The 24,104-nt window shown below is 41.7% G+C and overlaps 1 protein-coding gene across 1 annotated transcript in view; it reads right to left on the bottom strand.

The window, feature by feature from the left end:
* The window catches only part of BCAR3 (BCAR3 adaptor protein, NSP family member), a 73,813-nt gene that overhangs the window by 38,200 nt on the left and 11,509 nt on the right, over positions 1–24,104 (bottom strand). Inside the window, exons 2-3 of the mRNA XM_083743347.1 lie at positions 21,593–21,920; positions 9,074–9,113 (exon numbers count right to left, since the gene is read on the bottom strand). Coding sequence (XP_083599473.1) covers positions 9,074–9,113; positions 21,593–21,912 — 360 coding nt within the window. The 5' untranslated portion in view covers positions 21,913–21,920. The remainder of the gene's footprint in view (positions 1–9,073; positions 9,114–21,592; positions 21,921–24,104) is intronic.

The raw sequence follows: 24,104 nt of genomic DNA, 5'->3' as shown, positions 1-24,104 counted from the left end.
ATACCGGTAAGTCACCTGTCAATTACGGCCTTGGTCTGCCATTTTCACAAGTTTAAATAAGACTGAGCAGTTAAATTGAAAATTAAAACACACACACACACACACTTGAACGTTTGTGTGTATATACATATCCCTTTTTAGATTAATAGGGGACTGAGGGGCAGATGGGGCTCATCAACTTGGGAAGGTAGCCCCATCTAGGAGAAGGAAAATTCTGATTCTAAACTTCTGCTGCCTTGTGGCTATACTTATTTGTGAGACTTTGGGAGTAAACCCTGAGGAAAAACCTGAACCCACTGCCTTGTGGGACATCTTTGGGAGAAGAAAAGGCTAAGGAGTAAACCCTACACAAACTTGGAGTGCTGTCCCTAAGACAGTTGGATGGTGCCTTGCATGCCGCCTCCTAGCAACTCCTGCAGCCAAGCTGGTGCCAAACATTTTGCTTTTCTTTTCTTTGGACCACATCAAGACCGGGGGGGGGGGGGGCGGTCTTGTCATCTGGGCAGCCCAGGACCTTTATACACACTCCGTCCAGGCTTGCACCCTAGACGAGTGGGATGGACAACCATAGCAGTGCTTAAGGCTACCAGCATCACAAGGAAAGGGCAGGTAGTAGCAGAAGCATTGTCATGCCTGCCTATTAGAGTTGCCACATTCTGAAGACCAAAAAAAGAGGACACATTTGTCAACTTCTACTTTTAACTAGGGATCACTATGACAACTCTCATTTTATATACTCATGCTTGTTTAAAGTTGTTGCCTCCTAGTTTCCATCATCAGTTACCTTCATGCACTTTAAATATGTGTAGGGAATCTAAATGGTGCAACTGTGGATGATGTGCGATTCCAGAACAGGCATGCATCACTCTAAAGCTTGATAAAATGAAATTTGGATAGGATATCCTTATTACAAGAATGTGATGTTCCTATATTTGGTTTTAAAAACAAAACAGTGCTTGGTCATGTTCATGTATTTATGTAATTGGTTATTTCTTTATTTTCTAAGGTCACATCCGCATCACACATTCAAAGCACTCTTATAACACTTTAACAGCCATGGCTTCCTCCAAAAATTCATGGGAACTGAAGTTTGTAAAGGGTGTGAGAACCTTTACAGAGGTACAATTCCCAAACTGCTCTGAGTACTTACTCTAGAAGAGCAAAATATAAACTACAAATAATTTGAAACAGTTAACAAGGTGTTCTCTACTAAATTTTCAAAGCCATTCGTGATTCACATGAAGCACCATTCTTAATAGATTTCATATGACCCTCTTTTAAAATCTAGTAATGCCAAAAAGACGAGCTTCAGAAAAAGCCAACCTTCTGTGTCCAACAGAGAAACTGTATCAGTTTATCTTTTTTGGCACAAACATTAATCTGACATGTGGGTGTGTGACCCACAATGGCAAGAAGATTAGTGCCGGTAACCGGTCACGAGTGCAATCATTGTCCAAAGAACCAGTGAGTTGCAAAAATGTGCTTAGCTTTAATTTGGCAAAAGTAATAAAAGCAATTGCTCTCAGTTCTCTCTTGATTTACCACCCAATAAATGTCACTAGATGAGTACCAATGTTTCCTACAGGGGAGGTCGGCTCTATAAAACACCAGCCTGGGCTGCAAAGCCATGCGGATCAATGTTTCCCAAAGAAAATGCAAGGGCAGAACCAACAATGAGTGGCAGGAACTGGGTGGGTGGGTTACGAGGCTGAGGGTGGGTGGTCAATGGGCATCAGGGACAATTCTTATTTTTATTATTCTTATACAAATTTAGAGACCACTTCACAGCATAAAGCCATCAAAGTTATGTCCACGATAAAAACAAGAGTACACAAGCTCTAAGAACAATAAAATCAGTTCAGCAAACTTCAAAACAATAAAACTTTCCATACAAACTCAAAAACAAAAACAAAACAATGGGTGGCATTCAACGTCAAGCTACTGTGATTATTCCATCTGCCCGAGCGTTTCAGCTAAACAGAATGTGACATACTGAGCAATCCCCACACAGGGCAGAGAAAGGAACCCCCCTGTTCAAGCAGAAGGTCTTGTAGAAGACCTCCATGGTGGGGCTCCTTAGATGAATGCTGCCCAGCTGAACAATTTCATCAGATATTAAACTGATCTTCCATAATGAATGGGTTTCACTTCAACAGGCACCTAAACATCACTGTCTGATTGCAGCTAGTAACTGATTCCAGAGAGCTGGAGCTGCAAACCTAAAAGCTCAGTTTCTAGTATAGGCCAAGTGCACCTATGGAGAATATGGTACTCTCAGCAGCGCCCCATATGAGGAGTGCAGTTGCTGGCCAGAGACAGAGTAGGCAAGGTGGCCTCTTAGATATAATGGTCCCAAGTTGTTTAGGGTTTCAAATGCTAGAAGCAGAAACTTGAACTGCTCCCCATAGCATGTTTGCAGCCAGTGTAGCTCCTCTAGCAGAGGAATGAGTAAACGTAATGTCAATGGAGCACCACAGTCAACACAACCTAGCTTGCTGCATTCTGAACCAGCTGCAGCTTCCAAGTTAAACCGCAGAGAAGTCCCACACAGAGCAACTGCATAATCCAGCCTTGAGAGCACCAATACCAAAATCACAGGGGCCAAGCTATCTCTGTCCAGAATCAATGTGTGAAAGAAAAGCTTAGAACGGAAGGTTCCATCTGAGAAAGAGGGCAAGGCTAACATGTAGTTCTTCTTCAACAAGATACAGAATTCTACGAGTGGGTGTCTTGGGTATTATCACAAGGGACCATATGAACTTCATGATTGGTTCCTCTCTGCACACAGTTGAAAGTGAATTCAGAACTGTATCATGTTGCAAGGGCTTAACACAACTTTTCCAACCTGTGGACAGTAAATTTGCAGTCCTCACTTAAGTCTTTCCTTGGTAGTATCATTGTCCCTGTTTTGCTGCTGGGGGGACATTTTGTGGGACTTTTTAAAATGTTCCTTGCATTGGCACTAGAGATCTTTATATTTCAGAAAAAGAAACCTGCTATGATCACTTTAGTGGGAGCAGATGCTAGATAAAACCAAAGGCCTTTCTAGTCCAGCATCTTTTGTTTCCCAGAGTGGTTAACCAGGTGGCTTCTGGGAATCCTGCACGCAGGAAACAAGGGCAATAGCATTCCCCTGCTTGTAATTCCTCAGCAACTGGTAATTCGAAGAGTTACATCCCTACAGGTGCTCTGAGCGATGCCAGTGGGAAAACTAAGAACATGCCTTCTGACTGTAATCGCTGGGGAAACTGTAATAAATTCCGCAGTTCTATCCCATCAGACAATCCTCCGCCAAGTCATCTATAAAGAGCTATTCTTCAAAGTTTGCGCCCAACATCAGTATTCAACAGGAATATTTCCTTTTAAGGCAGTGATGGGATTCATCCTTCCACCTTCATTTCTCCAGATCCATGCATAGCAGAAACAAACCTTCTTCTATGCAAAACAGATTTTCAGTGCTGACAGTGAGTGAGGAGGGAGGCAATGCCAGAGCGCTTCTGCAAATTTTATTGCAAACGCTCCGGTACTGTTCTCTTCTGCACTCACAGCTGGCACTGTCTTAGCTGCTCTCCCCCACAGAGACAAGGCTTTTAAGCTGCTCATGTGCAGTCTCGGGGAAAGGCAGACGGTGAGGAAATCCTCTAGAAGCCAGTTTGCCTTTCCATATTATTAAAAACGAAACAAAAAACAAAACCTCTAAGGTGCATCTGACTATTGCTATTATTCTGCCTTATTAAAAAGCATTTCTCTTTCATGAGGATATACAGAATTTCTTTCACAGCTCCTTGCAAGCAGCCATCCCAAAGAAGATTGGCCTGTTTTCACTTGGGGAATAAAAGCCCAACTCTAAAAGAGCCATTTAACTGTGACCAGTTTCATCAGAGCTCACAGAACAAAGGAAAAGCCCTCGTCATACGGCCACTTCTCAGTACTGAGACTCCAGCAGATCAGTACATTCGCTTGTTCCCGAGACTGGTTTTTGTATAATTAGCAGCCTCCTTTTTTAATCCACAGAATGACCTAATGCATCAATACTTTAGAGGTTATAAAATGCATTCATTTGCATTCAGCTATTAACGCTAACACATACGACCTAAAGAACCATTAAGAATGCCTCCTCCCCAATAATCTATGCAGCAACAGGAAAAAATGAGTAGGCTAAAAATATCCCTCCTCACATGTCCCTGAGCAACATTAATTCCTTCTGCTTTCACTCTCCACTGCTGTATCCAAGGCAGAACTCTTAATTTACATCCAAAAAGCAAGACTAATAATTTGCTTCGGAGTCACAGAGAAGCGTTTGTCAAACTAGAGGAAAGCACAGATGATGAAAGGTATTGTTCAAAATGAAGACTATAAATAGAGACTATAAATAGAGTTTAAATGGCCATCATAGCTCAGCACTGTTTATTGCATAGACACATGCAGGCTATGATTATTTTCTTAAAAACTGGAGAAACTTTTATCTTCACTCAAATAAGTCTGGCAAGATCACACTTTATCCACTGAAGGCAGATGCCATGACCATTTGCTTAGTAGTAACATCGGACCAGCATTGTCCCGCCAAGATGTGGAAGTGAATCTTACCCATATTTCTGCTGCTGATAAGCAACCTGGAAGTGGGCCAGTAGTGGTGGCAAGATTCCTAGGCATTTGGCAGGACAACACTAGCTTCTAAAGGGGCTTAATCCTATGAAATGCTACTATGTGATCCTATATCAGGTTGGTGGTGAAAAAGCTGCTTGCTACTAGTTGTTTTGACTCTTCTGCCATTTTTCTACCACTAACAGAAAATACTGAAGTATTTCTACTAGCGTATAATCTCCATGCAATCTTAAAACAAATTGCAGAATGTCCCTGTGCCACACAGAATTGTAAAATCGTAAAGTTGGAAGGGATGCTGAGGATCATATAGTCCAAGCCCCTGAGATGCAGGAATATGCAGCTGCCCATACAGGGATCGAACCTGCAACCTTAGAGTTGTCAACACCTGCTATAACCAACTGAGCATGCCACTGCAATCTTTGAGCTGAGTTCATCCTCATCCCTCATTTATGGAAACAGGAACCCTAGTCAGAGAAAACTGAGACACAGAATGTTATTGTTTATACCCCACTCATCTGACTGGGTTGCAATGAGCTGGGACCTAGAGAATCTGTATTACAGGACATCTTCCTATGTTTTGAAATATAAAGACGACTGAGACTGGCCAATGCAAGAGTTGAACTGATGAGAAATTTAATTTTTATAAGTAAAAAACATTGAAAATGATGAAGTTGGGTTCTTAAACTTGCAGTACAAATTTGCAAATATTCCTTTGCTTTGAATTCTTTATTCTCACTCTGCTAGTTATGGGGAAGGGGAAAGCGCTTTTCTAGGCCTGCCCTACAAACACTAGGAATCCTATTCAGGGAAGTTCTCCCCATCCTACTAGCTATTGCCTTCAAACTTCTGAACAGATCTAAGAGCAGGGAAACCTTGCTTTTAATTTTTTAAAAAATAAATAAATTAAAAAGTAAGTTGAGATACAAGTGACAGCACTGTACCTACTCCTAATTTTTGCATACGTATGGTACAGCTATAGCATCCACAGCAGATGCTGCAAAGCTTGCCATGTGCCTCTCCCAAGGTTTATCACTGCAAGAGCTTTTACTCTTCCCGTCACATGCAGAGAATTAGTCCCAAACTGGGTCAAACTAGGAGGAACTATTGCATAGATATCCCATTAGTTACACTTGAGAAGGCTTCAATAGCTAACTTCCAAACTTGGGGTGGGCCTGGTGGGTCAAAGTCTCAGACCCTCTGACCTATAGCTTTAAGCAAATGAATAATTTACCCAGACGTCTGTGAAATCCATTGATTGCACATATGCGACTATAAGCCCGTGCACATCCTCTCACGCCCTTGATGTGTCATGAAGACATCATTCATCCATGCTATGGTTCCTGCTGCAGGAAGCTCTACAGAACATTTTTGGGACACTAGCGGGCTGGAAGGGAACCCATCCCATCTAAATGTATTTGGAATCAGTCCAAACCACATCCTTCAACACCCCTGAACGTAATCTGCCGTGTGTAAAAGACACAAATTGCTGCAGTGAGACTTTTCTGCAACCAAGCAGGACTGTTGTCTAACAGTCTGATCTGTTCATGATTACTTGGAATGAGTGGTGCTTACTCCCAAGTAAGTACACAGAGCTACAGCTGAAGGCCTATTTTTATGACCAGCTTCTTATCGAAGTTGTTTATTTCTATAAAAAGATTACCGGAAAGGAAGAGGTGAGATAACCAACAGACAGCCCAGAATGTGATTTAACTCTGAACTCAAGGAAAACAAGCAGACTTTGTGCTTCAGTTGCAACTGCACTTCTTGTGCAACTTTAACACAAAACGAAGGGAGAATAAAAGTTAGCTACTTAAAAAAAACACCTGAGCACCCTCAGGATCTGACCGTGCTATTGTTTGACTGTCAACACTAATTCCATCCCATTCAGAAAGGGAGTTCAAATAACATATAGAACCTTTTCATCAATATTGGGCTATCTATTTATCTATCTATCTATCTATCTATCTATCTATCTATCTATCTATCTATGAATTACACGCACACGCACACGCACACGCACACGCACACACACACACACACACACACACACAACCTATGAAATTTATATGTAAATGGTGAACATTCCCCTAAAATGAATGGTTTTTAATCTTTTTTTCTGGAGAATACTCATTCTCACACACTTTTTTGGGGTAACTGAAACTGCATTGCAAAATCTGAAGAAGTTTGTGCTCTGGTTTAATAGCTATGTACATATAAAACTGGAACTGAATAATTTAAAATACTGACTGAAATAATTTTCTCCATCCCATGTTTCAGCAACATTCCCTAAGCCAATGTTTGTCTGCTTTCAGAACTCTGTTAATGACCACCACATATATATATATATGAGACAGAGAGACAGAGAGAGAGAGAGCACACAAGCCTATGACTGAGTGTATGCAAAACTAATTCAGAGTTGAAATAAGTTGATGGTCTGTATCTCAAATACACAAATCACGAGAATGACAGAGTGCTTCACGCTCCACTGCCTGGACTGTCCCTTGCTGCCTCCAAACTGGGAATGTTGAACATTTGAACACTTTCCATTATATGAAAATATGCAAACTCTCCCTGCAGTTAGAAAACTAGCACATAATGGAGATGTTTGCTATGAGTGGCAAAAAGCAGGTATCTGCAATCGCTTAAACACATACCCCATGCCAGATGTTTCAATTGGAGAAACATTTAATGTTGTTGCAGCAGCTTTCAAGTATGAGGCAGTAGCTTATCAGCCTGTAAGGCCTAGGACATTTTTTAAAGGCCTTTTACATGATGGCGTCACAATATACGAAAAATGACTCCCTTCTAGAATTGCGCCTTCTAAAATTTTATTTATAGAAATAAAATATATCCCACAGTGGCTTAAAACATAGGCAAGCAATTTGAAACCCTATAAAATATCAAAACTATACACTATTAATGTTCAGCAGAATTAAATCAGTATTTAGATCAATTTCGATATGGGTTCAGTTCTGGCCAGGGTCATTCTGATGGCTGACCTTTACAGAGAGTAGGGCCAAGGGGAATGAGTCCAGTCTTGCTCCTGCTTCTCAATCTTTCTGCAGCTTTCAATATCACTGACCAGAGGTTTTCAACCTTTTTGAGTCCACTGCTCCCTTGACCAACCACATTCTTTCTGTGGGGGAACATGCTCTGAGCCCCAGAAGCCCTTGCCTGTAGAGCCAGCAGCCCCTCACCACTTTTCGAACACCCTCCCTTGCGGAGTGTTCCCTCAGCCTCCTCTCCTCTCTCCTTGGGAGTCCTCCGGGCGGCTACCAACCCAGTCTCTGAGCTGCCCCCACCCCAAAGAGTGGTGCCTCCTCCCTGGCCAGCACCAGAGGCTACTGGGGAGCTTGAAGCCAGGGCTGTGCACACCTTTGGGAGGCAGAGACGCAATAGGGCATCAGAGAAGGAAAGAGGGACAGAGACCAGTGTTGCCTGTGGCAGCCCTGACCGTCATTCAAGGCACCCCAGGGTGCTACAGCTCACTGGTTGAAAACTGCTGCCATTGACCATGGTATCTTCCTGGACTGGCTCTGCGGGAAGGGAATTAGAGCGCTGGGTTACAGTGGCTCCAGTCCTGTCTACCAGGACCAAGTCCAGAAAGCGTTAATAGGAGAGTGCTTTTTGACCCCTGGTCAAAATGCTGTGTGGTGTGGCTGTGAACTATTCAATCCCCAGTGCTATCTAGCTGTGGCACTGGCACTATTACAGATGCCTCATAACACCTGTTTCACACCTGTAAGTCAATCATTTAGTGTGGCAGCATCTACAACGTTGGAACTCCTTGCCTACTGACATCAGGCAGGTGTCTTTCCTGTATTCTTTTTGGTGCCTGCTTAAAATGTTTAGGTTTTGTTTCTTGTTCAAGCAAGCCATTCCAGACATGTAGAAGCTTACGTGTGTTTTTAGCTACTGTTGTTTTTAATCATCTTTTGACTGCTTTCAAATAAACTGTTTTTATCAATAATTTTAATGTTTTATTTTAAATTTTTGTAAAGCCATCAAATGGCATATAAAGCTTGTTTATATAAATATATAAACAAAATGTATTTTTTAAAAAAGTATAAACATAAAAATAAAATGTTCCCTTTTCCTACATAGGTCAGTATTTGACTCTACTCTAAGCGCCCTGTTCCCAATGCAGTTTGTGGCACTAGGGATCAAATTGCAGATGCAAGGCCATGAATACTGGAATATAATCAAAAGAAAATGAAAAAGCCCTTAGTGACAGTGCTGATTAATTACCAAGGTCACAAAGTGACCTTATCTACTTTCTACTTGTTTGATACAAGCACTCTAATTAGCTACCCCTTTTTTCCTTGAGAATCAAATCACCATAATACTGTGGAACAATGAACCAGAGAAGAGATACACTTGCAATTATTGGCATTTACTAATAAGATAATGAATTTTAGCCTTTTTTTTTTTTACAGGGACTTGGAAGTAATTAAATAATATTTCATACCTTTACATATTCCATAGCTGGGTCCATAGCATTCTGATCTCTGCAAAGGAGAAGTACAGCAATGAGTACAAAGGTTTTGTCTGATTTAGAACAAAATCAACATTTTATTTGCTTTTTGGATCAAGTGGCATGAATAATGCAACACACTACACACACAAGTTGAAAGCTTAGGAACTGTAGAGCATCTGTTTATCTGCCATTGTTATAATTCACATACTATGTGCATCATGATCATGTTCATCTTATCGTATTCAAAGGCAGAATTAGAATCAGTTTACACAACCACTTTAAACGATTGTTTACAATTCATGCTCACCTTTTAGAGAGATGATTATATGAGCATGCCATGGCCAGATAGGAAAAAAAATACCGAAGACTGCATCTCTCTCATTTATATCTCTTTAAAAACCAGATGCAAGGAGATGTGAAACTGCTCAAGTAAATGAACCCATACTATCAAAGGCACACATCAGAAAAATACAGAACTGTACTGTGTTGTAATAATAAAGGGAAGCCATCACAAAAGTAGTCTCTCTCACTTTGGGGAAGGGGCGATTTAAGTTGAATATATTGCTTTCAACTTACTGTGTTGACTGTGGGTTTTATGTAAAGCATGGGATGGTATTAGTTCTATTCAAACCAACAGTGAGCTATGCCAAAAGTTACAAATGAGATGTGGACCATAGTCTTAATTCTTCAGAACAACAAGAACTAGAAATTAATTGCATACACAGGCTATCATTTTACTGCATTTTCTACCACACTTTTTATCACATATCTACACTTGGAAGAGCAATAAAATCATTCTTAACACTTGGCAGTGAGATACAGATGATCAAGCTACTTCAAGGATAGGTTGTCCAAAGGATGCTTGGCTTACTACAGTCATCCTGCCAAAAAATAACAAAAGTATTATAACACACCCTTCCAATGGGCAACCCAGTGTGCCGCACCACAACATCTTGTGTTGTGAAAGTTTCATTTGGATGTTCAAATTAATCTATTCTGGAGTAAAAATGAAGAGGGCCAGCTGTGAATGTATTTGTTTGTCTAAGGCGGCAATGTAAGTAAATCCTACTGAAATCTGAGGGCCTTATTTTGCGGTAAACACATTTAGGACAGATTGTGCTGTATGACAAGCATCTTCTCAGAGGACATTTGTTAAGTTGATCTTCTGCTTGTAACTTGATATCCAAGTTCAAAAAAATTTAATGGGCTGCAATTTACTTTCTCTGGAGCCAATTTGATAGGGAATTCTGTTTTCCAGTCTCTGCATTGTTTTAGAAAAGATTATTTTAATCTCTCCAAAATCCAGAAGTCTATAAACTGAGGTCCAGTATTCATGCTCATCTGAGGTAAATGACATGCGCACAGCTTCTGTCCTGGCTGAGATACAAAACTAAGGTAGTAGCAGAGTAAGGTACCAGTTCACAGTAGAAACAAAGATTGGACCAGATTAAATACAAATGTCTCCCATTTGCCCCATGTGTGGGCCCATACTGGGGAGTAAGAGCATGTTTTAGCTCCTGTCCACCAGTGCCGTAGGAAGGGGGGGATGGAGGGGGCAATCCGCCCAGGTGCCTCTCTGGGAGAAGTGACAAGATGGCCCCTGCCTCCCCACAGCTGTAGAGCAGCCAAGGGCGCCCACAGTCCATATGGGCGCCGCTCGTGCAGCATCCATACAGAATGCCACACATGCGCAGTCCGTACAACTTGCACTGCCCCAGGTGCCGGAGAAGGTTCCTCTGTCACTGCTGTCCACCCAGTGCACCTGACCCATTTTTGTTGTTCCTGGATGTCACTGGATTGTATGCAAGTCTTATTCAAGAAAATAAAGAGAACCTGATGGATCAGGCCAATGGCCCATGTAGTCCAGCATCCTGTCCTCACAGTGGCCAGCTGGATACCCCTGGGACCCACAAGCAAAACTTGAGCAGAAGAGAGCTCTCTCCTCCTGCAGAACAGGTACAGTGGTACCTCAGTTTATGAACTTAATCCATTCCGGAAGTCCGTTTTTAAACCAAAACCGTTCTTAAAGCGAGGCACATTTTCCCTAATGAGACCTCCCACAGCCGGTGCCCTTCCACAGTCTGGATTCCATTCTTAGACCGAGGTACAGTTCTCAAACCGGGACACTATTTCCGGTTTTGCGGAGTTTGTAAACCAAATTGTTCTTAAACCGGACTGTTCTTAAACCGAGGTACCACTGTATTCTGAAGCACTGCTGCCTCAAACTTTGGAGCCAGAGCATAACCATCATGATGAACATCCATTGATGGTTTCATGGAGGATAAGGCTATCCTCAAATAAACTCCTTTAAGTTACTAATTTACAGTACCATTTATTGTTGCAATGTTTTAATGAAATGTTTTCTTGTAACAAAGCTCTATTTTGAGCTATCCCCTGACATTTTTCCTTTTGAGAGGAATTCATGCATGTGTGCATCAGAATGGAAGATGGCAGAATCCACAAGGACGTGGTCTACAGGGAGATGGCCTCAGACACCAGGCCCTTTGGCAGACCAACTCTGCGTTACAAAGATGTCTGCAAATGTGACACGAGGGCTGGCTACATCAACCCTGCCATGCGGGAAGCCCTTGAAGATGACCACAGCACCTGGAGATGATCAGTCAGGTTGCGTATCCACAGCAGTGACCAGAGGAGGAATTACCACTGGGAGGAGCGCAGAGAGAAAAAATGCCATGGTGCATCTACACAACTGAATGCCTTCATCAGCCCCAGCTACAAAGAAACATGTCTCTCCCATATCGGTCTCTACAGCCACAGAAGACGCTGTAATCTTCCAACGGTTTGACCCCACAAAGGCACACTCCTCCATTGTCTCTCATGGCAGACAGAGGACAGATAGATGCCTACCTACCTACCTATATAAGCCAGGCTTCCTCAAACTCGGCCCTCCAGATGTTTTTGGCCTACAACTCCCATTATCCCTAGGTAGCAGGACCAGTGGTCAGGGATGATGGGAATTGTAGTCTCAAAACATCTGGAGGGCTGAGTTTGAGGAAGCCTGATAACAAGCTTTTTCATATTGACTTGCCATCTATCGCCCCACCCCACAAACCAAAGACAGCTGGCTACAGGCTTGCGTACGTATGCGAAAACATTCCCAGAGCTGTGCCTCTTAAGGTTATCAGCTACAATCCCCCCCCCCCAATTTATTTCTCTGCAAGCAACATATTAAAGAGACCAATAAAGAAAACAAACCACCACTGTTACAGTCTCTTACCACCAATTCTAATTAGCCATGTTTATGGGGTCACCGGAGATAAATCAACAGGATTACAACTGTGCTCAAACACAGCTGCTCATTGAGACCTTGAGTATCAGTTGCAGTTGAAAGCTTGTTTCGCTGCCTTAATAAGCCATCTTTCATCTGGCATTATAAAAAGTTCCTAGTTAAAAGGGATCTTAACTTTCTGTAAGAACCCACCTACGTCACTACCTCCCTGGGGTATCTTTTGCTGTTTGCTTACAGGCTGCTTTCTACTTGCGTATATGATGAAATCAAGTAAGCTGTGGGGCTCACACAAGTGTAGAGTTTGCACTGTATGTTTGGCTTCCCAGTCATCAGATAAGTCTTATTTCCATGTCAACAAAAGAGCATTTGATGTAGAGAGTAGCTCATTAGCATTGGAAAGGAAAAGATGTTTTGTTCTTTAGAAGATAAGAGAACAATTATAACAAAAAGCAGCTCATCAATTGAAGAACAGCATCAATTTAGGAACTATTTGGGGTGACATCACAGACACTCAGAAACTGCACACTAGAGGCAAAACAACCCAATGTTGCTTGCCTTTAGAGCAGGGGTCAGCAAACTTTCAGCAGGGGGCTCAGACCTTGTGGCCGGGCTGGACTATATTTTTTTTTGGGGGGGGGGATGAATTCCTATGCCCCACAAATAACCTAGAGGTGCATTTTAAATAAAAGGACACATTCCACTCATGTAAAAACACGCTGATTCCCAGACGGTCTGCGGGCCAGATTTAGAAGGCGACTGGGCCGGATCCAGCCCCTGGATCCCCTTAGTTTGCCTACCCATGCTTTAGAGTGCTAACCTTTGGATGCCTTTTGGAGGCATCAACATTTCCCTCCAGTTTTAAGCATCTCTCTCTCACACACATACCTCTGACTTGCAAATCCTGCTACTAAATGAGATATTTCTATTCAAAGCAGCAAAGACATTACTGTTAGTATGATAGCATACTGCAGTTGTGCTGGATCCAGAGAACTCAGTTGTAAGCCCTATTTAGCATGAAGTCTTGGTATGGTGCTTCAGTGCTGGAAGAAGAAATATTCGCCTTCCATACATACAAAAATTGATTAACAATTTTCACTCCATGTCCCTATCTGAGCTGACAAAGTTTTGATGTGACTGCAAAAATGAAAAATACACAAACACTAAAATGAGCCTTTATTGAGACATATGTCCCATAGATGGCAGCCCAGTTTATTTGTGTTCATAATTTATATTGTTAATGTACAAGATGAGAGCATTAATAAAATGAAATGAATGAAACAAATTTGGAAAACTATGGTATCCTTTTATTGAATTTGCATGTAAAAAGGGAAAACCATTTTGCACCACCTTGAATGCATGGTAACCTATGGAAAACTGATCTTGGTTAAATGCAGTGCTTTTTTCTTTAAAAAATGTTTAAGGGTACTCTCATTTTCCTACTCATATTGAAATACTGCTCCTCAATGAGATCAAACTTAGATTCACAAAAAGTTTAGGGGTATGCGTCCCCCTGTGCATCCCCCCAGAAAAAAGCACTGGTTAAATGTATTATTTTCACGTCCTTCTCAGGACCAATTGGGGATGACTGACCTGGTGACCTGTACAACTGTTCGGTCTGCTGTCAAGGTGCAGAATGTCAATGCACAGCTCCAAGAACCCTGCTCTCCCTTCTTATGGTTCTTTATCAACTTGAACCACACAACCATTCAAACAGAGAACTGTAAACAACTAGGGCACATAACCACCACGTGTCAGTGGAATTTCAGAACCCCTAACTTCAGCAGGATCATGCATAAAGAGTTACATAACATTACATGTGCAAGTGGCTCATCACAAGACTGATCCAAGAAAACTTTTTTGCATCAAGTAAATTTAGTTCACATTTCTACTGGTTACAATAATCTATAGCATTTTAGCACTGCATTTTGCACACAATATTTGAATACAGTCTTTGAACAGTATTTTCACACCAAAAATAAAAGCTAAAAAGCAGTTTCCTTTAGGTTTCAAATAGCCCCACTTCTGTCATCTACCAAGCACTTCACAGCTGGACTCCAATTCATTATCAATGCTCATTCTTAGGACTCTTGGATGCATAAATCTCTTGAGATGAGAATACATTCTTTGGCATTTGGTATTTGTCAATTAAGTTAACCAACACGTACACTCCTCAAGTACATGGCATGTGCTCATTTCACAAGTAAAGAGTTGTCTGTGTGTGTCAGTCACTAGTTCAGGAGATTTGAAACTGAGTAAGCGTGTAAGTGTAAAACAAATTTGAAAGGCTTCCCCTACCCAGACTTAGAATCACCAGAGCAAAATGTAAAAGCTAAGACACAGAGCATTGCAGTGAAGCTGGATCTCGGAAGCCTTTTTAAAACAGAAGAACCAAGTGTTTGGGGGACAACTATATTGTTCATTAAGTTCCTTAAAATACCATTCAAACCTGAATTGTGCAAACAGAACTCCTATAGAGCTTTAGTACAGCATTCGCTGCCAGCAGCTTCTGAACTTACTGCAGTTCTGGGGCAGGCCATTACAAATCGTTCCTTGGTGTCACTGTGCTTATTTTTCCCAAGCTCCCAGCATGCAGCTCTACTCCTCCTGTACACAATCTGCATGTCAGGGGTGGTGTGGGGAACAGCAGGTTTGGGGAACAGCAGGTGTTAGGATGTTTGCAGTTAAGGTGCAGAAGGACTTTGACTGGTACATGGCCCGACTTGAGCATTTGCCAAACTATACCTGTATGTGCAACCAAGACTTCAGGAATACATTAGGATTCAAACGCCAAAGCAAATCCCAACAAGGTCAACAGGGTATCTTACCCATCTACCAAAGAAGAATGCTGGTATGTCAACTCTATATACCAACATTGCAACAGACCACACTGTGCTCATAGGAAACTGTGGCTTCCAGTTCTCTGAAAATTCACTTTTTTTTTTTAGCTCAAATGCAAAGAAGTGATCTCAAATGCCAAGAGGTCAGAATGGAAGTTATTCATGCCTGCAGGATCCAAGTTATGCTCTCCCTCAACCCCTCCCCTTTACATCAGCAATGGTCATAGCGTTACCAAATGGTGCTGCAACAGCAATTTCCTGTATTGGCCAGGAGTGGGAATAGATGACCTTTGAGTTACCTTGAGAACTCCAAGATTCCAAGTCAGATGAGGCTTAGGGAAGCTTGGCATGAAGTGAAAGAGCCAGGAGACAAAGCCTACCAAGCAGTCTTGAGTCACCTAATGAGCCTGCCTTCTATTTTGTTGAGGTCCAAAACAGTAGAACTCCCAGCTGATCTCAAAATAATTTCTACCATTCACTTTCAGCTGCGACAGAGCTTGCTAAGCCATAACAGCAATATAGCTGGTGCTTCCATTATCCATGTAGCTGATGGACATTTGCAAAGCAATGTGCACATCAGCGCTCTCAGAATTAAACAAGCCCTGTGTGTTTCAAATGCTTATACCCCCTCCTTTAACAAGCATGCTTGCTCCTTTTAAGTAGCCATAAATCTTTCCAGGACAAAATTATCAACAAGTTTATTTCTCTGCATTCTCACAGCAGCCGTTCTTTGCTATGCACTTTTGAAATACTTTTAAATACTTGAGTAGCTGATACTGAATGATGACTTGACTGAGCATCATGAGATAAGAAAGGAATTTTTAAATAAAGTAAAAAAAAAAAAAATTGAAATCCGTATGCATAAGTTGCCTGAAGGGCACTGCACATTCCAGAGAACTACTTGCATTTTTCTTCCCTGCTTCTCTCTCCTTTTTAATGTCTTTGTAATGCGAGTTAAGTTCTGTTATGCATTCACTTTTGCTCTAGAGTGCCAGTGTATATTTGTATTTAAAAATATGTATCATGATTTTGCAACCAGAACATTCCTGCATTATAACCAAATAGAATTTTTGCACTACATAATCAACTCTACAGGTTTACGGTGAGAGTTACAGAGCCAAACAACAACAGTTGAAATCAGGACACTTGGTTTGGTCAAGCCTCCTCAGGAACGTGCTCAGAGGTAGATTTCAATAAAACTGTAATGTACACAAGTTATAAAGCCGAAAATACTCTGCCATAGCTCACAAACCATATGTGCTCTCAGATATGCCAGTAACAAAAGCTTCTCTCAGGAATGATTTTACATTCTGCAGCCCGGGACACATGCCTGAACAGAACGTGCATGTCTGCTTCATGTGCTTGGATATGGATTTTACAGAGCATCAAAAAGGAAAACATATGAGAGCGACAATGAGGAAGCTATCATGTCCCCATTTCAAATATATTTTGGAAAAGACATGTGTCAAAATATAAACGTCACACTAAACCGTTGATGCATTTTGATGATTCAGGTTATTATTTCTTTTCTGCATGTCTTATTTATTTATTTATTTATTTATAATAATTTTATTGTTTATACCCTGCCCTTTGGCTGGGTTTCCCCATTCACTCCAGGCGGCTTACAGAATATATAAAAGTTAATAAAGCATCAAACATTAAAAACTTCCCAATACAGGGCTGCCTTCAGGTGTCTTCTAAAAGTTGTATAGTTCTTTATCTCCTTGACAACTGAAGGGAGGGTGTTCCACAGGGAGGGTGCCACTACCGAGAAGGCATTTTACATTTACTATGTAAAATAATTTTATATACCACCCTTTTCCATAAAGGCCTCAGAGTGGTAATACAAAAATATATAAAAGGCATATATCTGGGCACTGGCAGCAAAAGGGAGATTTGGCCAAATGTGTCAATAAAGGCAACTCAAGGCAAACCTCTGCATCTCAAACATTCTAAAACTACAAGACTGCTTTGTTTATACTGATAGTGAAAGTGGAAAAGCATGTAGCACCAGCATAATGTTCACCATATAAGCTTGCAAATGTCAGATACTTGGGACTGTTCTTTATTACTTCATATATGCTGAGGAATGTTCTTTATTACTTCATATATTTCTTTCTTTAAAGAGGAGACATGGCTAGAACAGTGACTCAAACAGTCTTTTGTGTCGGCAGGCGAGGTATTGGGGGGGGCATCCTAGGCGTTTGTGAATTAAATTTTAAGACACACTAAACTTAGGGCACACTATTGTGCCCAGGAAGAGTTTGGAATTATTATACTAGGTTAAGCAAAATCTATGCCTGCCCTCTTCCCAATTTCCAACTGCCAAGGCTGCACAAAACACCACTGTTTATGTACAAGCTAAACAGCCACCTTCATTTATAATAAATAATATGCTTAAACAGCTACATTCTTGCTTGCTTGCTTGGGGACATAAGTGCAATCTTTTACCCCCACTATATCAACACACTAGATTGCTTACGTGAAAGAAGGCCTGTGAAATCCAGCAGCAGAGCATTCTTCTTCTGATAGTATCTCTGCCTATTTGTACCATCCAGTAAAATAGCAAAAGTTAGACAAGGCAATAAGTTCATAAACCAGCTCAAACAAGCAGCAACCTTCTGATAAGGTTGCTCTACAACAACAATAAGCCCCCTCCTTAGGGCATTTCTTTCCATGTGATCTCAATCAAGAAGACTCGCACAGCAGGGCCATGCACCCTGCACCACACAATTGTACTCCATGACAGCTCCTCCCAAACAGTTGACATGGTAGAGGACGGTCTGAAGTGGATATATCTAATGACATGTGTAGGCTCTATCCTACACATGCAGCTCATGGAGACAACTTACAATCCATTCAGCTGGATTTCCCCCTTCAGATCTTCCCCTGACAGGTTGACAAGTGTGAGGGTGGGGGCACAGCCAATAGCACACACAGGGTGAGCATGTGCTAATCTGCTGTCCCTACGCAACTGAGATCACATGGAGAGAAACACAGGGGCGGGTCTACTATGAAATTAATGAAGCTTAAGCTTCAGGGCCTCTAATCCAGGAGGAGCCCCAGAAGCAACATTAGTCCACATTGCTTTAAAATTTGGGGTCTGGTAGACCCAATATAAGTCGCACTTGGATGTTTACAAAATGTGTCTGAACTCAATCAAAGTTCATGTACGTAAGTTGACATTCAACAACAAAAAACCCCCCATATATTTACTGTTAACATTGTGAGTTCAAGTATCTGGACTGCCTGTTCTTCAAGCCCTTTTCAAAGCCAAATTATAAAGTTCAGGAAGAAATAGTACCTCACTTATAATAGCAAGCCATTCTTTCTTCTTTACAGTGCAGTAAATGTAACACTGTATTTTAAAAGATGTATTATCACAGATCTATAGAACTATTGTCCAAATAGGTCTCTAGAAGTCAACCGATTCCCACACCCTTCTCTCTCTCCAGCATTCATCATCTGAAGTCTATCCACCTGCATGGAAAATAGGATTAACACAAACCACTCAAGAGATGATTATACACAGCTACTTTATAAAAGCTTCCAGAGCCAAGGATTCCACAACCTTCCCTTGGTGACTCAATAGCTGTTGGACTGTGGTAAGCAATATTACTGAGGAAGACATCACCCACCACTGTCCACATTATAGTACTTTGTGGCTACCGTAATTTAAGGAAAAGTTGAATAATGAGTTCCATGGTGAAGAGATACTTGGCATTAACAATCCAAGTAACTAAAACATTTTAAACTAAGAAAAGATACTGAAGTACCTCAAAGTTTTGCGTCATTTGCAAAATTGAATAAAGATCCCCTCCATCACTTTCACCTGAGTAGCTGGTAAAAATGTTGAAGGGAACCAGGTCTAGAACAGAGCTCTGCAGTACTCAGTTTGAAACCAAACTTCAGTTTGATGAGAAACCATTGGTGATCCCTGAGTACAGTTTTCCAACCAACTTTGCTGAAATCAAGGTAAATTACATCCACCACATTCCCATAATCAACTACACTACTAACCCAAAGAGAGGCGGGGGTATCAGGCAGAAGTTACACTCAACAAATCCATGCTAGGGTTTCTGCTAATCACTGAATTATGAAGATGCTTACAACAAAATGCTTATTGGGACTTTATGTTCTAGCACAGTGGTTCCCAATTAGATAATTACTGAGGACCCCCTATTTTTCAAAAGCCAAGCCACGGACCCCTTACTTTTGAAAATTTTGATAACTCTATGGTAGTTAGCTCTACAAAGCATTTTTTTTTTTGAACAAAATGTGGGGTAGCAAAGGATTTTAGGTATACTAAAAAACATGGACCATAAAATTTGTGATATTACTATACAAAAATGACAAAAAATTAGTTGGGGGAGAGGCAAGGGATGGGGCTGCGGACCCCCTGGGTGCGTTCCGCAGACCCCCAGGGGTCCCTGGACCCCTAATTGGGAACCACTGTTCTAGCATCTTCCTTGGTAATGAAGTCAGATTGACCAGCCTGTAATCTGCTGAATTCTCCCTCTTCCTTTTTTTAAAAAAAGATTGGCCATCAGCCTGTTTCCTGTCCAGTAGAGTTCAAAGTATAACGTAAGGAGGCACACATCCCTCTGCATATCAGATTACTACCCCTAGAGTTTCCAGTGTTCACTCTCTGTTCTAGAGAAGGGTCTAGATGAGCAACAAACCATTCATAAAGTTGTTTGTTCTGTCTGAATGCTGCTTTCTGCAAACCACACAAGATTATACTAGAAATGGCGATCCCACAATGATACACACATCTGCATAAATATCCTCAAGGATGATAAAGCACAGCCTTAGAGCTTTTCCTCACAGTGATGGGTTGCAGCCTGGGCTGGGCCTGAGCCCTTGTGGAATGTACCCATCTTTTCCGACCTTGCTGTAGGGTGAAGCGATGACACACCCAACCTAGTCAGACTTCAGGTATTCAGAGACTGTACAACTCAGTTACAAAAGCTCTCAGGCGGCAGTCTTCAGCCTGTAGCATCTTAGCTCCTGGACAGTCCAAGAGCAGCTGCTGTAGTCAGTCACAGCAATAGGAGCAGCTGCTGCACAGCAGCTGCACCCCATGTGCTTCCAATGCCAGGTACGCCAGCGGTTTGCCAGGACTCAACTGCCTTCATTGGTGCATGGCAAGGGAGAAGGTTTTGTGGATTGTGCCTTTTGCTGCTAAGTTTTGGAATAAATATATGCAACATGGTGATGTCAATGAATTCTTCTAACTATGCTTTAGAGTAGATCCACAGAAATTAATGGGTCTAAACTGGCCGCATCCATTCATTTCAATGGGTCTACTCAGAGTATGGGTCTACTCAATGGGTCTACTCAGGGCGCAGGTGGCGCTGTGGTCTAAACCACTGAGCCTACGGCTTGCCAATCGGAAAGTCGGTGGTTCGAATCGCTGCAGTGGAGTGAGCTCCCGTTGTTCGGTCCCAGCTCCTGCAAACCTAGCAGTTCGAAAGAACGTCAAATGCAAGTAGATAAATAGGTACCGCTCCGGCGGGAAGGTAAATGGCATTTCCATGCGCTGCTCTGGTTTCGCCAGAAGCGGCTTAGTCATGCTGGCCACATGACCCGGGAAAACTGCGGACAAACATCGGCTCCCTCGGCCAGTGAAGCAAGATGAGCGCCACAACCCCAGAGTCATTCACGACTGGACTTAACTGTCAGGGGTCCTTTACCTTTACTTTTTTTACTCAGCGTATAACTAACATTGCACACAACCCAGTCTTTTTATGCCAACTTCACTTTCCTGACCCCCAACACAGAGACCTAGCAGTATCTCTAATGAGACAGAGCTCCCAATGTGTCAAATCAAAACTAAAGATGTTTAACCAAACAAGACATGCTGTTGCAAACGGAGGCCAAAACAGACAAAGAAGCAATTTATGTGACAGATGCCTGCTGCTTTTGTTTGAGAGATGAAAGACGGGCACATCTGCTAGTCTTTTTTTTTTAAAAAAAAAAGGCTAAAAAGCATTTCCCTTGTTAACCGCAATGCATAAGAAAGAACAACTGGGCACTGCAAAAGGAGCACATTGCTACAGTTACTGCTAAAAAGGATGAGCATCAAATGTAATATTGGTTCCTCTCAGGGCTATGCATAGAGGAAAGAGAGCCAATAGATATGGTCGTTTTAGACATGGGCAGGGGAAGCAAGATGGTTTACTTTTATTCTGCCACTGTGCCTGCTACTCACTTTAAAAAAAAAAGTTCAAGTTATTTACATATGAATGGCTGCTATAAGCAAGCAAATAAAGCAACATCTGTAAAAGGACAGCATATTTACTTATGATGAGCATAAACAAATATGTGTTCACCTATGCATTGCAATATTTTAAGCATCACTAGAAATGCCAATAAACTTAGGTAGCAGCCACAGCAGGTTTAAAATGTAACATGATTTACCTGTGGTGGAAGTTCTCACTCTTGTGGTTTTTCTGGAAATACTCCCCTATAACACCTTGCATCAAAGGTTCTTGGGGTCGATGTGCTTTGGAGTAAGGCGAAGTCCCCATGTGGCTAAAAACATCACAGGGTCCAACAGGAATGGTCCCTTTTTTCTTCCTCGGAAGGGTGCCATGAATGGAAACATCTTGACAGGCATGGGAGCGATGGTCTGCCAGAGATGGTTTGCTGCTCAAAAGGTCCATAGAAGATGCCAGCGAGAACTCATGGCTCATCTGCATATTTCTTGGGAGACTTGCAAATTTCCCAGCTGCTATCATTCTTAATTCTAGAAAACAAAAGTTGTGCATGGTGGAAGTTAGAGAAACACCAAAGCTAACTTCTTGGATCAGGGTAGGCTAAATCATGTATCAATTGTTTCTATTCAAGTTACTTGTGTATATTAGATGTATAAAGGAAAAAAGAAAAGAGTATATCCCTAAAATTAAGGGTTGGCAACTGAGAGCTCTGAAAGCAAGAAAGGCTGCCACAAATATACCCAGTTTTAGATTTTAGTGCCCTGGCTTTCACCACAGTAGCTGCTGTGACTTCCAAGTCAACACTGCACTGGCAAGACTTTGAAAAAATTTAGATGGAAGAGTGTAGTTGGAATAGGAACAGCATAGGTAGCTGCTGATAACCGCTCAGTCATCCATGATAGCTATTTATAAAGGTAACTGAAAATTCTGTAAAACAAGAGGAAAATCTGCAATAGTAGTGTCAATGGCTACTATTGCTCTGATATCCAATGCAAGAGCAGCTCAGCTCACCAAATTGCAATTGTATACTGGTCTCATCCACTGGCACAATATCTCACACACTGCTTTGCCAGTATAGTGGTTTATAGGCTTGGCTCAATATGCATGACAAGACCCAGGGCTGGAGACTCAAAACATACACATGATTGTTCGGAAGGATTTCTGGAGGTTAGGCTGTTATTACCGACAACATTTATCTTTCTAATTGTTTTTTAACCCCCAAGTTTTTAAGCAGGTCAAACATCAGCCAAGAATCATTAACTACAGCTAAGCTGTCAGAAAAGACTGATATTGTACAGACTATCCTCAATTTAAGAGATTACAAATCTAAGCTCAGCAAGGGGTGCCATTTGAAAAAAAAAATCTTTAGTGTTGCAAGAAAGCAGCTTGAGAAGCAAAGGTATGCTCATGTATCTAAATGCCTGCCAACAAAAAATGCACACACATGCTTGGATCCTGAGTTCCTGTGAGCAAAACTCTGCTCGTGGGACGTTCCCTCCAGCGTAAGCAGGGGAGGCAATTTTCAGATTCTCTATCCCCTTGAAAATCTGTAGGGGCCCTTCCAGAACAATGAAGTGGGAATGCAAGGGAAGGAGGAACTGGCAAAAAGAGTGTCCCTGTTGTCTACCTGTAGGAGTCTATGCTGGATCAAAAGACCTTTGACAAATGGAATGAGACTTTCTCAAAAACCTGCAGCCAAGGAATTGCAGTCTTACAATAGATATAAAGAGGGTGCACAAGCAGGCAAGGACATAACAGAGGTGTCATCTGCAAGCATCCAAATGCCAACACAAATCAAAACATCTGAGTGAAATGAATAGAGGGCAGGGATAATTGTGGACCACAGCAAAAGAAATAATACCCACTTTATGCAACTGTTAAAATCTGAGTTTTGGGCTGGGGGAAAAACCTGTAGCATTTATCCCATGGTAAATTTAAGTGTTCTCAGTGTAAATTGTACAAATAGGTCACAAAATTACCTTCTCGTATACTTTTCTCATATGTTTTTCTCATATATGTCTCCTTATCTCTACTATTTGTAGCTGCTGCACCCTATTTGCACTTACCTATGAGTAAACCCCATTGAACTAAATGGAACATACTGCTGGGTACACATGTACAGAATTACATTGTAAGAGGGTTATTCATATTCTGTGTTATTCCCCTTAAGGTACACACTCCTGCAATATTTTATCCTAAAAACACCATGGGTGGAATTCAATGTCACACTATGTTGAACATCCCACCTGTGAAAGCATATTAGCTTGCCAGGTGAAATTATCCCCCTTTCCCTGGTTTTCTGGGGGGTTTCCTGAGTCCTCCTCTCAACAAGCCAATTTCAGGAGTGTGTGGAGTGGAGCCCCTTTGAGCAAGCCCAAACCCTTGCATGGGGCTTCTACCAACAGGGTTTGTTAGGTGAATCCTGCCCTATGGTTTTATGTAACCCTTACAGGAGGCTCAAGAAGGAATCTTCCTCCCCCGGAGGGAATTCCCCATGCAAACCAATATCCCAGCACGAAAACATCCAAGACATGCTTACTAATACAGGCAACCAGGATAAAATGTTCAAAGATATGGCTTTTTGCTGAGCCTAAGCAGTTGTAGAAGTTGTTCACTACACGGCTGGGAGATCTCAAAATGCCTTAAAGGATATAGTATTAAATTCAGAGATGAGTATTGCTGAAAACGCAGATTTGCTAGGAAATATTCTTTTC

The sequence above is a fragment of the Podarcis gaigeae genome (genome assembly GCF_964106915.1).
Source record: "Podarcis gaigeae genome assembly, chromosome: 6".
Classification (NCBI taxonomy): Eukaryota; Metazoa; Chordata; class Lepidosauria; order Squamata; family Lacertidae; genus Podarcis; species Podarcis gaigeae.
This window is presented reverse-complemented; position numbering and strand designations above follow the sequence as displayed.